Consider the following 18,441-nt stretch of genomic DNA (forward strand, 5'->3'; position numbering starts at 1 on the left):
TTGAAAATAAAAAATAAACTACGTATTTAAGAAAGCAATAATTATTATGCGCAATTTAAACTAGCTGCTAAAATTTCAAACATAACTCCAAAAATACCAGAGATCTTTTCATTGCTTTTCACTTCATTATTTTAATACAACAAAAACAACAGAAGCACAAAAAAATGTTGAATGAAAATGAAATATAAGATGAGAATTTTATTTGAATTATTTTCGTCGCAGTTATTTAAATTTTCAATCTAAATATTCAATATACTATGTTATTGATCGAACATCAGTGCAATTTAGAAACTCCTTTCATTTCAGGCTTTGCAATTATTTAACTGATTTAAATTCATAGAATATTCGTGGTGTCGATACTGCGTATTAATAAACTTTTCAGTGTATTTCAGTGTTTATTGAGTAAAAATGAATTCAGCAATCGCTATTTAGTCAGAATAGTAAACTAATTTGAATACAGAGAAGAAGATAATATCATTGTAGCTCAGTTTGCTTTCCTTTATGTGACCTGATTTCTTATTTTAAATATTTGGGGAACGTTTGAAACTTTGATTGAGATAAATTATTACGATTGTTTTTATCGAAGCGTCATTGTAGGAAACAATAAAATGTAACAATAAAGTTACTTGTGTTTTGATTTTATATTTTAATAAACAGTACTTACTGTTAGTATTTACTTTTAACAAGTTTACTCTACTAAATTAAAGGATTGTTTGTAAATAATATAAATTCAATAAATAAATTAAACCTATAAACCCATAAATAAGGTAAAGCTAAATAAAACATAACATATGAGCAATTATAACATATGAACTCTAAGGTATAGTATTTAATGTTATTTATTAAAATATGCCATCAAAATTTATTATATTAAATAAAACGACTATTTGTAACTAAATAATGTAAATTCAATAAATAAAGTTAATCTGAAAAACATAACATATGAGCAATTATAACATATGGACTCTAAAGTACAGTATTTAATATTGTTTATTAAAATATGACATTAAAATTTAGTATATTAAATAAAACGACTATTTGTAACTAAATAATGTAAATTCAATAAATAAAGTTAATCTGAAAAACATAACATATGAGCAATTATAACATATGTACTCTAAGGTACAGTATTTAATTTTATTTATTAAAATATGACATTAAAATTTAGTATATTAAATAAAATGACTATTTCTAGCTAAATAATATAAATTCAATAAATAAAATAAATTTGAAAAACATAACATATGAGCAATTATAACATATGTACTTTAAGGTACAGTATTTAATGTTATTTATTAAAATGTGGCATCAAAATTTATTATACTAAATAAAAAGACTATTTGTAACTAAATAATGTAAATTCAATAAATAAAATAAATCTGGAAAACATAACATATGAGCAATTATAACATATGGACTCTAAAGTACAGTATTTAATGTTATTTATTAAAATATGGCATCAAAATTTACTATATTAAATAAAGCGACTATTTGTAGCTAAATAACATAAATTCAATAAATAAAATAAATCTGAAACACATGAGTATGTGATATATGAACCCTAAGTTACAATATTTAATGTAGTTTATTAAAATATGTAATCAAAAGACGAGTAACTGAATTATATCATAAAACATTTATTTCTAAAAAATAACAACAATATTATTACCAGTACACTACTGCACTATTATTAACACAAAAGTAATTACATAATTTTTATGTTAATAATTTTGTATTTTTCTGAAAATAATTGCTTATTGTCAAAAGTAGAAGATGCACTTAATTTAAAAATGTCGATAACATACATTAAATGATTTCTATCGAAAATTGAAGCGACGATTTATGATTACATAATCAAATTGGTTTGAGGACTAAAAGCGTCTATAACGTAGGACGAACGAATTTCTTGAACGTCTATAGGCGCCATTAAGAATGAAAGGGTTAATTAACCCTTGCTTAAGTAGATAATTATCCTTATTATTAGTACAGGTCCAATGTTCGAAAATTAAAAGTAGTATACAAATTAAGTCAGATTAGTAAATAAGTACAAAGAGTGTAACATTCAGTTAACTGTAATGGTGGACACTTCAGTCAATTATAATGGCGGATAACACACTATTACAATTACAATTACAAGATAACTTTCTATTACAATTTTTCAGTTCAATCACACTCCAATTTTAAATATTTCGATAATTATCTAAAATCAGAAATTATGAAGTGTCACAAAATATCAATTTTTTAAAATTTACTTTATAACAGTAACCATCTTATTCTACGCTGCGCAAAATATGATACACTTCTGCAAAAGTATCAGCTGAAACCACTCAAGGTTAATTTGGAACATGAAAAAAGCACGACCTTCTAAAGTTCTTGGAAGAAACTCTATAACCAAATACTGTAACAAAACTTATAGGAAATCTATCAAGTTTTCCTATGTTAACCCAGCAGTTGATGCGACGTTAAACGTCTATATAAAAAAAAAAGAAAAAAATTTGTCAATTATTTTGTATATAACGTAACAAGATATTACAGGAAATTCATTATGAAATGTTACGACAAATTATCTTAAACAAATTATTAAATTTTAATTTTATTTTTGACAATACTTTTCGAAGGTTTCTGAATGTATACAAATTTTGCAAATCACTAAATTCTTCCTTGGTTGTTTATGTAATAAATGCAGATATTTGTAAATATAGGATACATCGAGATCTGTGATGTATAAATCGCGTAATCCATGAAATTCGCAGTCTCTAAATTAAAGTTACGTTCACTTTGAAGACTTCGATATATGAGAAATGCGTAAACATCCGCAGTCTACTGATAACAAACTCGTATTTGAGGTGGTAACTTTAAGACTCGAAACTTTCAAAACCTGTAGAACTTTCATCGTTATTATGTTTATTAACATCATTCAATCTCGCGAACTTTTATGATTTTCTCGAATATCTGGCTGCGAGTAATTATCAAAGTAATCCGAAACTTAAATGCGATCGACTTGCTTGAAAACTTGTAACATCGAATATCTGTTACGGGTCGTTGAGAAATAGAGACGTAATTGTTAATTAGTATGTTAAACGATACTGCAAAAACAGACTAATATATCATGCTGTAATTGTAGCTAATTATTCGGAATATGATCATTCCGTTTTCATTTCAAATTTTCCGCTGGGTACCTTGCGTAACGTGATACTGATGATATTTAAAATTTTCTCTCATCTTCCTTCCTTTCGGTTATTTGTAATATTACGGTGATACTTTTGTAATGAAAAATTTATTAGCATTTTTAAAATCATATTTTTGTATTATTGTTGAGTTTATTTTATTTTTATTTTTATTTGGAGATTGTAAGAATGTGTTATTATATTTGAGACTTATAGGGATGGATTAAATAATTGGATTAAATAATATTAGAATGTAGTATTAAATAATGTTAGAATACAGTAATAAATAATATTATAAATACAGTATTAAGTAATGGTAGAATATAATATTGAATAATGTTAGAATACATTATTAAATAATAATATAATATAATATTCGATAATGATAGAATATAATATTAAATGTTACAAAATGATTTTAAGTAATGTTAGAAATACAATATTAAATAATACAATATAACATTGAGTGATGTTAAAAAATGATGATAAATAATATTAGAATGTAACATTAAATAATTTTAGAAGAATATATTAAATAACAATAAAGTATAATATTAAATAATGTTACAATATAATATTAAACGACGTTATAAAATAATGGTAGAATATAACATTGAATGATGTTAAAAAATGATGGTAAATAATATTAGAATGTAACATTAAATAATTTTAGAATAAAATACTAAATAACAATAAAGTATAATATTAAATAATGTTACAATATAATATTAAATGACGTTACAAAATAATATAAAATAATGGTAGTATATAACATTTAATGATGTTAAAAAATGATGTTAAATAATATTAGAATATAACTTTAAATAATTTTAGAATACAATATTAAATAATGTTACAATATAATATTAAACGACGTTAAAAAATAATATAAAATAATGGTAGAATATAACATTGAATGATGTTAAAAAATGATGGTAAATAATATTAGAATGTAACATTAAATAATTTTAGAATAAAATATTAAATAACAATAAAGTATAATATTAAATAATGGTCCAATTTAACATTAAATAATGTTAGAAAATAATATAAAATAATGTTAGAATATGATATGAAATAATATTACAATATAATTATCCAATTATACAGTTGATAACTATAAATAACTATAAAAATGAAAAAATTGATAAATACATAACTATTGAAATGAAAAAATTGATAAATATAATAACTATACATATAGTCATAATTACATTCAATTAAAGTAACTGTTGAGTCAAACAAATTAGACATTAAATAATAGTACAAACAAACGCTGTTAATATTATTTCTTTCTTCACTTTCACTCTTCTTCAATTTCTGTTAATATTATTTCTCTCAGAAATTTCAATATTCAATGACTATTAAACAATATTATCAGATGTAGGGTTTGATCTAAGCTGAAATTGCTATTATTTGAACATTACAATCAATTTGTATAGCATTATGATCATACCACGTGTTTATTTTATTCCTACATATTATGCAAACTATAATTCTCAGATACCAAATGAGCTTTACAGATATGCATATGAGTTTATAATTAGTATCGTAAACTTATCTACTATTTTATTTTAATTATTTTAGTTCTAACATTTATCTCGACTTATCTGAAAAGTGGTACTTTGAAAAGTAGTTTTAATATTTCGCTCACGCAATACTACGTGACCATGATTATGCAAATGGGTAGAAATTATGCGTTTAAAAATTCTCTGTTCAGAAGTATTTGAAATATCTCATACGAAAAATTTATCTTTTTCTGTAAAATTTTGTGGGTGACTTGTAAAATATGTTAAATAACACTCAAAATTAATTCTACATACAAAGCTTGTGATTTGCGATGACAAAAAATAATAAATGCAAATAAAAGAAAGTAAAAATAAAAGTATTTATTTATTCCAAAATTGCAATTTTTGTATTGATTGTTTCCATAATAAAATTTCAGGATTTTTTAATACTCGTGATAAATTTGGAGTGTAGGATAATAAATTCATTATGTCTTTACGTGTTTTCTCTGTCACTGACTATAATCGTACATAATGGAGGTAATTGGACATTATAGCACAATTTTCACTTTCCCGTTTTTAGTGAAAAGTGCGAAACATAAAATTTAACTTCATAAAAAGTGTTTTATACACAGCTCTTTTAAACAGCTGATAAATTGTCCAACAGTATTTTTTAACTTTCTCATTCCTTGCAAAGAGATTCTTTTTCGTCACATTTAATTCAAAACATTTACTATAATTTTATGGTACTCCTATATAAAATTATGTAACTACATATTTTCGTTTTCATAAATTATTTAATAGGAAATGAGTAATTTATATCGTTATCAAAATGGACGTGTAATTGTCACTACTCATTACAAAAGTAATACCTTCATGTCACTGTTCATTATACAATCGATTTGTAAAACGTTTCTCTTCATTGATGAACACAGACAGATAACAAATTCTGCCACGCCCAATATTTACCATAAATAAAAAAGAGAAACGATATTTTGACAATATTTAAAGGAATTTGTTGAAAAATATTCTGATGTTAATATAAATAATATAATACATAACAAAATTATATAATAATAATATAATAACAGAATATAATTTTGTACAAGAATATATAATACTTGTGAAAATGGTGTACATCAAAAATATAAAGAAAATTAAGATTAAGTATAGTATTATAAACTAAACGATATACTTCAGAAAAAAGAAGCGGATTTGTAATATAATTTCAGAAATAAATCCTTAACAAGTGCATTTTCCTTCAACAGCCATTCAATAAAGGAAAATATTATCAGTTCACTTATTCTGCAGTATTACATTAAAAAGCTACGTAATCTTACCAAAATTTGTGATTAAAATTACTTCATTTATGATGTTTACCAGTGTTCTAATTTTTAAATGACTGTCGCGAAACAACCCCCTTAAAACGCCTACAAGTCTTAATAATCAAAATCAATAGGTTGAAACTCGCTAATTAGAAGTCCCTAAAGACAACTTGGAGGACTTATTAAACAACCATACACAGTGTGCTCCATTTTTTAATCCCTTTGCAGACCTCAGAAATTATTTATGATGTCAGAAAATATTTTCAATGAAAGTGGTTTTGGTAGAAACGTAATTTGATGTTAAATATTTTTTGGAGAAGATAAGGTGGGCATATGAAAATCAATTTTATTCTCTAAGTGCAACAATATATTCTTAATACAACTAATTAAATTATAATGATCAGTTCCTTATAAAATGTTTCAGCTCCTTGTAAAAAATGATTAATCTATTTGTACCAAGGATTATTAATTGGAGAGATATTTCAATTCGAGTACGCCATTTTAATCACTTTGTAAACAAATTTTAAAGCTACAAATTGTTAAAATACTGCTGTAGCAATAACCACCTGAAAACAATCTAATAATATTTTAAAACAACCAAAGTTAGAAAAATTCAATTCCATAATACCAGTTAGACTAAAATGAAGCATCTCATAATGTTGAATTTAGAATATTTCCCAAACTAATAATTTTCCAACATAAATAGGTTAACATTTTTCCACAGGAAATGAGACACATGGACTGATAGATTAAAATACAGTGATTGCTTAAAAAAATTATTTTAATATGTCCTTCACGTTGTTACTTAAAAGTTAATAGTCGAACATATCCTCCTCGAATTTAGCTTCAGTTTGAAAGATTTTCTTGTATCATAATTTCGAAAATATTCGAACAGATTTCAAACGAGACACTATACAAACACCACATCGTGCACTTCATTCCCAGAATTATTCCAATTTCCTTCGGCGACATCTTTCGTCTTGAAGACGTTCGTCGAACGCTCCGCAAATCATCTCGGAAGCATTTACGCTCGAGAATCGTGCCAACGGTACAGACACGACGAAAACAAAGAGGTCCGCCGGTTGGAAAGAGGATTCCATCAATGTCTCTATTCAGGGTATGCTGGTAGTTTCAGGCGATAGATCGGACCTGCAATCGGGTCGTCGCGAACACTCGAGGAAATTAGAAGCAGAAAATTTCACGCTGAAGAGGAATCGATCAGTCGATGGTATGCGAGGTAATAACGAATAGATTCCAGAAAAAAGGAGCTCGATGCACGCGATCGAAAGATCGAGAAAGCCTGGCACAAAGAGATTGAAATGGAGGAACGAAGGGTTATAAACTGAGGGAAAGTTTCGACCACGTTTACCCGAGCTGATAAACGTAAAAGTCAAACGTAAAACTGGGGGAGCCTTGGACGGTTAAATGTCGCGAAAGGTTCAAAGGTTCGACGGACGGCCCCTGAAAATAGTCCTCGTTAGGGACGTGTATCGCGATCGAAGGGTGAGATTTCCCTTATCGTTCCTCCAGAATAATACTGGGTCCACGGTTCGTTGGGCAATACAAAATTCCATTCCGAAACGCCATCTGTTGGAAGCAAACAGCAAACCGAGCATCCCGAAGGAAGAGGATAAACCTGAATCTAACCTGCCGCTGAACTTATAGCCGCTTATAAAAATAAATTGAACTATCGATTTGCACAGAACAATTAAACACGGGGTACCTTCCAGCAAAGTTCAGAAACTATGCACATAAATTAGAAAACTACTTCACAATGGAAACTCGAGAAACACACTCTTTGCACTCTTCAAACTTGCAAATGTCGCGAATAGAAAGAGTGAAAAATAGAACTTGATCAGAACTTGAAACTGTTAGAAACAGGAGCATGCGATCAAAGAATTCACATTATTTTACCGAATCTAATCTGATATACCGTAATAGCAGTTCACAGAAGATTATAGCATTCCTTCACGCGAAATCTTTTTACGAAAAGGCCAAGTACACAGAATTTACTAAAAGATTGCACGATTTAAAGAGCAGAGTACAAGAAGAAAACTTTTGGGTAAAAGCTTCCGGTCGAAGCTGGCTGTCCGGAAATTTGAATATTCGTGGGAAAGAGGCGGCTAGAAAGGGTTGTAAAGAAGAATGACGCAAGAGGACGATGAAACGAGTAGTTCGAGAGAAAATCAGTACTCACGATGCTTGTTCGTCGGCTGCCTGCGCTCGAACGGGGGTTGTGCCTCCTCTGTTAGCTGCTAGCTCGTCGATTTGACGTCTACCTGGGCCAGATGCGAAACGTGAACCTGCTGTTTTGACGTGAACACGATAGAACGGGTGAAAACACGGACGTCGCGTTTTACAAGCGCATCATTATACGCCCTGCGACATCGACGACGGTGTAGGTGGCGGAAAATCTATCGGTGGCACGGTCTCTCGACGATGGGACACGAGTGCGCCTGACCGTTGGCGGACACGAACATGGCCGACCACCACGAAATCGATAAAACACGTTACGTTTTCCGCCGTTTCGACGGAGACGACGCCGTGCGCTTTCCACCCCCTCTGTAAACGCTTCGCGAACGCGTGCGCCGATAACAAACGCCGTCCGAGATCGTCGACGTCACGATCGGGGATGTTTGATGGAACTCGCGAGTCGAGGAACGTCCCTCCACGTCTTGGGGATTAACTCACTGGATTTTGGGATTCCAGCAGTTTTATGGGCCGAGATTTTCAATTATTTTAACAGTGAGGACTTTTGTACTGCTTTTTGACGTTACGGAATTTCAAGATTAAGAATTGAAATTTAGAAGTTGTCTAAATTCTGAAGTTTTGAAGTCTCAAACTTCTAGTGACGCTTGATTGCAATGTATTTTTCTAAAATTTTAAGATGTGCTAGGTCTTTGAGAATTGTAATTTACAGGCTCTGAAGTTGTCTGAATCACAGGATCCACAAATTCTAAAGTTCAAAATCCAAAATTTCTAATCTCACTCAATTGCAATATATGGTTTTCTAAAATTTTAAGATTTGTTAGGTCTTTGAGAATTGTAATTTACAGGCTCTGAAGTTGTCTGAATCACAGGATCCACAAATTCTATAGTTCAAAATCCAAAATTTCTAATCTCACTCAATTGCAATATATTGTTTTCTAAAATTGTTAAGATCTGCTGGGTCTTTGAAAATTATAATGTAGAAGCTTCGAAGTTGTCTAAGTCACAGAATCTACAAATTCTAAAGTTTCGAAGTCTTAAATTTCTAGTCACACTTGATTGCAATATATTATTTTCCAAAATTGTTAAATCTGCTAGGTCTTTCAGAATTGTAATTTACAGGCTCTGAAGTTGTCCGAATCACAGGATCTACAAATTCCAAAGTTCAAAATCCGAAACTTCTAGTGACACTTCATTGCAATATATTGTTTTCTAAAATTTTAAGATCTGCTAGGTCTTTGAAAATTATAATTTAGAAGCTTCGAAGTTGTCTAAGTCACAGAATCTACAAATTCTGAAGTTTCGAAGTCTTAAATTTCTAGTCACACTCGATTGCAACGTATAGTTTTCTAAAATTTCAAGATCGGTCTTTGAGAATTGTAATTTACAAGTTCTGAGGTCGTCTAAGTTACAGGGTCCACTAATACTGAAGTTTGAAGTTCCAAACTTCTAGTCTCACTCGATTGTAATGTATTACTTTCTAAAGTGAACACTCGATTGTAATGTATTATATTCTAAAATTTCAAGATAGACTAAATTTCAATGCTTTGTAATTAAAAAATCGAAAATTGTGTGAAAGGTCTAAAAATTGTGAAATTCTAAACTTTCAAACTTTTAAAGTCACATTTGATTGTAATGTGATAATTTCTAAGCTTTTAAAAATTCAAAAATTGCCTCAGTTCTAAATTTCTGAGATCGCAGTCGATAATGTACTGCTTTGTAAACTTCAAAAAGCGTCTAATTGCAAAAATTTTTTAATTCTGAAATTTTAAAGTTGTTCAAAGTTTTATAGTAACAATGTGCCTGCGATTTAAAAGTTTAAAAGTTTCAAACTGTCAATGTATTAAAGTTTGAAAATTTAAAATCATCAAAGTTTCAAAATTAATACCAAAGCATAGATTTTTAATTTCTAAGTCTCAAAATCATTAGAATGTAAAAATTCCAAAGTCTGTATGTCAATTTCAAAATCCTAAAGTTCGAAAGCTTAAAAATTCCAAAGTTCTAAGGTTACTAATTGGGAGTTTTAAGAACTTAGAATATCAAAGTCTCAAAATCGTACGACTTAAAGTTACTGAAACTTTAAAATCCCTGAGTTTCAAAATCCTGAAATTTCAAAATCTGTAAGTCTAAAAATTGTAAAGTTATAAAATTAAATAATTTAAAAATTTCAAAGTCCCTAACTCTCAACATTTCCAGAAATTCCAAATCCCCCAAATCCCAAAACCTTAAAATTAAATAATTAAAAAACACCAAATTCTCTAACTTTGAGAATTTCACAAACTCTCAAAATTTTAAAGTTTCAAAACACCAAATTCTCAAATTCTCAAATTCTCAAATTCTCAAATTCTCAAATTCTCGAATTCCCAAATTCTTAAATTCTCAAATTCTCAAATTCTCAAATTCTCAATTTCTCAAATTCTCAAATTCTCAAATTCCCAAATTCCCAAATTCTCAAATTCTCAAATTCTCAAATTCTCAAACTCTCAAACTCTCAAATTCTCAAATTCTCAAATTCTCAAATTCTCAAATTCTCAAATTCTCAAATTCTCAGTTTAAAAATTAAAAAATTCCAGTTAAACTTTCAGTTTTACACAAAATTCCAAAATTCTAATTTTCGTAATTCAGTTTTAATCCTCACTGTTCCATACATTTCCACGCGATATCGCGTACTCGATTATCAATTCCACAATTAAAAAGAATAGATGTTACGGCCAACCTGAAGAGAAAGTACAACGTGTACCAAAAACGATACACGTGACACGGAACGTGTCTCCATGTTCAAATCTTTGTAATGTAATAATAGTTTGCTGTGGGATATAAGTACATATGTACAAGAATGAAATTGATTTTAGAACCCCGTTTGTTATAGTATCTCTCCGTTTTAGCATACATTGAAACACATAGCTATGTATTTTGTGATAATCCATCTTCAATTCTCATCGAGTCTAGAGCAAATTTGCTATGTGTCATAGCAATTAAAAATGAAAAAATTAATGTTAAACGAAAAATACTCACGTAAAAATGATATGAAATTAATTTATAATTTATTTTTATTCACTCTTTCTAGGACAACAAAAATTTAGATAATTATAGTTAACATAATTTAATTTGTATTTTTTTGTAATTCTTAATTTTCAAGCATTCGAAGTTTCAAATATCAAATGTGTCAATCACTGAATTATATTATTAGATTATTAATTTCGATTCATGTTAATAGGGACATTCAAATGTTTCAAACACACGTACTGTATGCATAATGTTTACAAAAAGCGTACTATAATTCAATCTATTGAAAAGTATCGTATGGAAGAGAATCTTTTTCCCTATATAAAGTATCACATTCAATAATTTTGTAGGAAGAGGAAATCAGTTTATATACTCGATTCATTCACAGTCTCGCTCACACGTATATTATTACAGAAAACACCCTTATGCTCGGAAAACAATCAAGTAAGGGTGGCTAAACCGAAGATGATCTTAAAGTAATATTCAATCGAAAACGTGAATATGCAAATAAATCATTATTTTGAATAAATTTATTTGTTTACATAGATATCAATATAAATGAAAATGTTGAAAATTATTATAAATATGATTTAGTTCCATTTGTACCATGGTTGATTGAATTGCATTTAATAATTTTAAAAATATTAAAAATAAAGGGACATTTATTTAATTTTTTATAATGAAAAAGTATGGTATAATATAATATACAAATATCTACGAAAATATAATTGTTAATATAAATTTAAAGATTACATATTCATGAATTTTATTAACATATAGTTTCTTCAAATAAATTTAACTTAATTATATAATAAATTAAACTAAATTATATTAAATTAAATTATTGTCAAAAGTAATTAAATTTTGTACATGTAAATAATTTATAAGAAACACATAATTTAATTTAAAAATTTAATAAAAGATATTTCTGAAATTGATAACTTCAAAAAATAATGTAATAATTTATTATATCAATCTATATGAATTTTAACAAAAAATTTAAATTTAATAAAAACTAATAAAAGAAATATATTTTAACAACAATAATGTTGACATAATGATTAAATTAGTAATATCAATTATAAATTGAGTTAATTACAGTTCAAATATAATTAGTCAAATAATTTATTTACCTTTTACCTAAAAACATATCTTTTCAGTTATAATTTAAAGTCTGACACTTTTGACGTTTTAAGGCGTTGTTATTGCGACTTGAATGTTATTTTTTCTGCTATTCATTTTAACATCACAAACATCAAAAGCGTTTCTTGTATACTGTTCTTCTTTCATGCTTTAGAGTCATGAAGACACAGTATTATTTTTATTTTATCTTTCATCTTTTGAGTTCTGAAAGTCGCGAAAGCGCAATATCATCTTCCTGACGTTTTATTTTTCATCCACTGCACTTCAAAGCTGTGAAAATGCAATAGAAATTTCATGTACCTTTGCTTTTTATTCATTTTGCCTGAGGTAGCAAACCTGCATGCTATTCAACGAAAAAATGTGTATATCTATGTTTGCGTGTTTTTGTTGTTTGAGATATTAGCGAACGTTCCATAACAAAATTGATTTCATTTGACTAATACGTAAGCAACATACTTTTTCGTTTTTATATTCAATGTTTAAAATCGTTGTTTAATATAAGATTAATTTGCTAATTTAATATTAACATAAGACTAATTTATACTTAAAATTAGCAGATAATTAGTTAGATATATTTAAAATTATATCTAAATTTATATTTAAATTTGAATACATTTAGTGTATAATATTAATATTCGTCGCTAATTTTAAAAGACAATATAGTTTATTACTATCACAGTTATTAACTTATATGAAATAATTATTATAATTATTATAAAACCTATACATTTACTTTGTACATTTTATCTTCTTGTAAAAATGTCCCAGTCAAAAAATCATATTTTAAACGTTACAAACGTTACTACAAAATTCTATAAAATACCACAGTTTACTCTTAAAAATAAATTAGTAACAAATATTTAAAAATGAAAATATCACAGTTAAACAGTTAAACAGTATAACGCTTAAAAATATCAACAACGAAGTATCATCATCAGTAAAATCGAATCAAGTAGCAAAAAGTAATGAAAAAAAAGGAGAAAGAAATTTCATAATTTAAGGGAGTGAAGTTTCATGGTGTCTGCGGTTCACCAGAGCGGAAGAACTTATCGACCAAATATCGACTGATGAAACTCTAGTTTGTGAACCCTTCGTCGGGCGTAACGTTCAAGAGCATCCTCGAATCATTATCTACAGGCTAGTGCTCGACTTCGAGTGGGTCTCCAGTTTTATTTCATCGAAAGTAGTTCGGCCTGGTTGCGCCTTAAAACCTTACTAACCCCTGCTTGTTAAGGGTTGCTTATCAGCATGGAAAGTAATACGGAAGCAATTGAAAACGATTCGCGGCTGTACAATCAAAACGAATTGGGTTTAAACGGTACTGAAAACGAAATCTCATCTGCGTTGATTCGAGAAATGGGTGTTGGATCCGCTATATTGGGGAGATTTTATCGAGCTCCGGATGTACCGAAAAGGTACGCTGAGCCAACGATTCTTGATACGTCTCTGCCTTACGTGAGTATCTCTACAGTTTTGTGGTTTATGGTTTATGTAACGCGGGATTATTCAAATTTTTTTCGAAGTTATAGGATGGTGAATTGAAACGAAGTTATAAAATTACAGTTAATGTAATAATTATTTTTTCGAAGTTATAGGATGGGTAAATTGAAACTAAGTTACAAAACTGTAGATAATGTAATAATTATTTTATGATAAGTAATGATTAATATTTTGGGGATGGGTCTTTTATTTATGAGGGCTTATTTTATTTATGAGAGTTTTATCCTCCTTATGCACTGTTCATTTATGCATTTTTATTGTATTTGTGTCTTTCATGTTGATTGATCAATCGACAATATTTAAGTTCTTAGTTTTCTAAGTTGTGTAATTTGAAAATTTGTAGTATCTAGATTTTTGAATTTCTAAATTACTAAGTTTCTGAATTTTTATATTCGATACCAAATTTTGAAATTTTGAAACTTATAAATTATTAAATTAAGTTTCTAAATTTCTGAATTTCTAGATTTGAAAATTTGGAATCTTGAGAATTAAAAATATCTTCGAATACAAAAAATTGAGAAATTTGAGAGTTTAAATCTCAAATTTGAATTCTTTACTATGACAATTTGGAATACGATGTTTTCAAACCTACTAATTTTCAAATTTCCTAATTTCTATATTTATAGATTTCAAATTTTCTAATTTCTATATTTGTAAATTTCAAATTTCCTAATTTCTATATTTGTAAATTTCAAATATTTCTAATTTCTACATTTGCAAATTCCAAATTTACTAATTCTCATGTTTATAAAATAAAAATTTCCTAATTTGTATATTTGCAAATTTACAATTTCTTAATTTGTATATTTATCAATTCAAAATTTCGTAATTCCTATATTTGCAAATTTCAAATTTCGTAATTCCTACATTTATAAATTTAAAATTTCCTAATTTGTACATTTGTAAAGTTCAAACTTCCAACTTCTATATTTGTAAATTTCAAATTTTCTAATGTCTATATTTGCAAACTTAAAATTTTCTAATTCCTGCATTTATAAATTTAAAATTTCCTAATTTGAATATTTGCAAATTTTTAATTTCTTAATTCCTATATTTGTAACTTTTTAATTTTCTAATTCTTATGTTTGCAAATTTTAAATTTCCTATTTTGTATATTCACAAATTTTAAATTTCTTAATTCCTATATTTGCAAATTTTTAATTTCTTAATTCCTATATTTGCAAATTTTAAATTTCCTAATTTCTACATTTGTCAATTTCAAAATATACAATTCCACGCATTTATAACTTAAAATTCAAAACTTCCCTATTTGCAAATTAAAAAATTTGTTCTCTAACTTGCCTCTAATTTCCCAAATTAAAAATACCACAATACAACATTTTTCATACACATTCCAGTTTTAACTTTTACAAACGTACGCACCAGTTTGAATTTATTGATAACAAATATTTTTTTGTGCCCCTATACCTTCAAGTTTAACTGGTATTTCGCTATTATAAGCGTATTTTACGAACTGAATATTAAGATTGCCCTTTCCTTGAAATTCAGATGACTACATGATTAATTGGTTCAACAAGGTGCTTATCGTTACAGTATTCTTTTTATCTTTAACGACTTTATGGAAAGTTACTTTCCATTTTTCTTCTGCCATTGATAAGTATAGGTTCCTCCATTTTTGAAAGTAACATTTTATAATCTAAAATCACGTACTGGTTGACACTGATAAATTGAATATTTCGTACGCTCTTTGTTATACTTATTTATTGTTTCAAAGTACATACGACGTTTTTATTTTAAAAGTGGGGCAAGTCTACTTTTTGTTATTACGAGATATTTAAAGATTTGCATTTTAAGAAGTTTAAAAATGTTGTTGATAATGTATGTTTATGATGGAATAAAGTGTTGGTTAAACAGAAGGTTCTATTAAACCCTAAAATTTGCCACTAAATTTACTATACTTTCAAAATTATAGTAATCGTTAATTAAGTGAATATCTCAGTTTTACATTTATTATTTTTCCTAATATCTTTGAATCATTTTGGTCCAAATTATTTTCATACTCATTGTCAGATTCTGACTGCAAGATTCTATTTTTATTACCAATTCTTATAGATCTTATTTCTATAAGCAATATATGTATGTAATAAAGTTCCTTGGAAATGAAGATTTTTTTGGTGTGGCATTATTACTCAGGAAAGTATTTTTACTTTGTTATTATTAACTATTAACATCACTTTCAGGTGCAACATATATTCGTTGAAATCATTCTCAGCTATGTTTTTTCTCTAATAAAATAATTTTTAAATAACAGTGGACTTACTAAGAGGCTTTGTACACCGATACTAAAACAGGAACCTAACCATCGACTTTGTTGCGTATTTATTAGAAATTGAAGTAGAATTTATTTACAAGCTGATAGTAAAAATTTGCAATGATACCTAAACAGACCTATCCCCACATATCCTTACACATTACATATACGATTTGTTTTTTTTATACAATTTATCATATACCCATATTATACCAATATTATACAATTTGTCATTTTTCACAGAGCTGTCAATATTACTAAAATTTGTCAGAACTAAATACCCACCAAATAATATATTTGACTAGAAATAATTTGAACCCAAGATAGACTTGCACCACTTTCAAAATAAACATTTTTCCAATACCGTCAATCATTTGAATTTCCGTTACCCAAATATTGAAGAATTTTTATTATTTTAACTATAGATTGCTTACAGATAAAAATATTATTTTAAGTTTTGTCTATTGTTATCGTTATCTTCATTTTTTCAGAAATGGACTTGCCCCACTTTCAAAATAAACGGTTCATGTGTCCTCTTTTCTTTTATTCAGTTTCATATGAACAAAATCTCTCATGCAATTTTGTTTTACTCACAAAAAAATTACGAAATTGTTAAACTTGTTGGGTGTTATTTATGGACTTAAAGAATTTCAATAAACATGACAGTAAAAATAAATTGTTTAAATAATTCTTTTATTTTTATTATCTTGTTTTTTTTAAATCTTGTGTATTCAAGGCTTGCATTTTATTTTAAATGATGAAAAACAGAATTATTGTGAATAATAATTTCTTTTAACTAATTTATTATCTTCATTTTAGAAGCAATAATTTAATTTTATGTGAAATAAGTAGATGTTTATTTAATTTTATGGGAAGACTTATATGAAAATTGTGTTTCCAGATTCCAATATACACGCATTTAAAAATGTACGATTTGGAATCCATTGAAAGACCTAAGACGCCACCCATTTTAAACGATTTGCGATTGAAATTTTCGTAAGTGTTTATGCAAAATTGAAAGTGTCATAAACTACTATTTTTGGGATATAATACAATTTCGATTAAATACCTAAAACCTATTTTGTACAAAATTATTTAATATAAGTATAAAGTCTATTTTATATAAAATGTCCGACATCTCTCAAGAAAGTAGCTGTAATTATTCATCTTTAACAATTATGTGTTTTATAAAATAATATCACTAGCATTTTAAACGAGAATTTGTTCATAGTGCCCTTAATAAATTTGTATAAGTAAATATACATCTAAATCTTTAAAAAAGTAAAGTACATATTAAAAACAGTATTTTATGAAGTTACAGAGACGATTATGCGGTTCCTGAATCCTGCAGATCATCTAAAGCATCTCCTTCTACAGGACGAACAAGTAAAGGAAGAAGTTCTCTAACGCTAAAATCGCGGGACAGCGAAAGAAGTTTAAAAATGCAGCATAAAATTTAATTACTTTTATTTACATTTACATATTGTATTAAGTTACGTTGAATGCTGCAGTGAAAATGACTATCAACAGTGCTGCAACACTGTCATTATAATTATTAAAAATTATTTTGTAATTTACATTTTTCGTTTAATGCCTAGTGTAAATAATATTAAACATGTAATTAATATTTTAACAAATAAAGTTTTTTCTACGAATTGTTATAAGAATTAAATATTTGAATGTTATAATAATATACGATAAAATATAAATTGTTTTTTTATTGAGTGATTTTAACGTTGAACCAACGATAGAACAGGAAATTAAAAAATTTTAAAAATGGGCCTATACATATATTTTTAATAGCTTGTACTGCAATGTGTCTGACTGCATACGTGAATTTCTACTGTGTCAGACAGTATAAAAGATTTAGTAGAAAATACTTAAGTTTTAAACTGAAAAAAAGAGAAATTGGTTTACAGCATTAGTTTGTATTTCCTGAAAAATCGTTAATTAACAACTACACATTTTCGTACTGTCAAAATTACGAAAAACGTTTCAAATATGCAAAAATTCTTATTTGTTCATTTCTAAAATAGGTTATTGCCAACTAGTTGTATTTATGTATAATTTTATTTGTGTATACTATATTTTATTGTGGAGTATACTAATATTATTTCCATAAGTTAAAAATATTGTGCAAAGCTTATTTTTATATTTCACACTACTTCAGACTTAATAATATAAACCGTAATCAATAAAAAGATGTTCTCAGATTCATCGCACGGTACAAAATTATCAATTGTGTCGTGTAAAAATTCTTAAACTATTGCTTTTTTAATGTTACATCAATCAATGTTTTCAAAATTATGTCTCCA

At 27.3% G+C, this 18,441-nt stretch overlaps 2 protein-coding genes across 4 annotated transcripts in view; one reads left to right on the forward strand and one right to left on the reverse strand.

Moving 5' to 3' along the window:
* Syt1 (synaptotagmin 1) overlaps positions 1 to 18,441 on the reverse strand; it is a 69,222-nt gene that overhangs the window by 43,264 nt on the left and 7,517 nt on the right. Inside the window, exon 2 of one of the 3 annotated variants that reach the window (XM_012291099.2) lies at positions 8,195 to 8,272. The exons of 1 other annotated variant lie outside the window; for it this stretch is intronic. The gene's annotated coding sequence lies outside the window, so the exon portion shown is untranslated. Of the gene's footprint in view, positions 1 to 8,194; positions 8,400 to 18,441 lie in introns of those variants that run through there. One more of the 3 variants, XM_076528957.1, reaches the window with a different exon arrangement.
* Positions 13,510 to 17,799, forward strand: LOC105663280 (uncharacterized). Its single transcript, XM_076528963.1, has 3 exons — positions 13,510 to 13,809; positions 17,028 to 17,122; positions 17,442 to 17,799. The coding sequence occupies exons 1-3, from the start codon at positions 13,603 to 13,605 to the stop codon at positions 17,584 to 17,586; spliced, it is 447 nt and encodes a 148-aa protein (XP_076385078.1). The 5' UTR covers positions 13,510 to 13,602; the 3' UTR covers positions 17,587 to 17,799.

Source organism: Megachile rotundata, chromosome 2 (assembly GCF_050947335.1).
Source record: "Megachile rotundata isolate GNS110a chromosome 2, iyMegRotu1, whole genome shotgun sequence".
In the NCBI taxonomy this organism is placed as follows: domain Eukaryota; kingdom Metazoa; phylum Arthropoda; class Insecta; order Hymenoptera; family Megachilidae; genus Megachile; species Megachile rotundata.

Coding starts and splice junctions, on each gene's coding strand:
- LOC105663280 (XM_076528963.1), top strand. CDS start 13,603: ATGGAAAGTAATACGGAAGCAATTGAAAACGATTCGCGGCTGTACAAT. Junction 13,810..17,027: donor TTGATACGTCTCTGCCTTAC/GTGAGTATCTCT, acceptor TTGTGTTTCCAG/ATTCCAATATACACGCATTT. Junction 17,123..17,441: donor GATTTGCGATTGAAATTTTC/GTAAGTGTTTAT, acceptor TATTTTATGAAG/TTACAGAGACGATTATGCGG.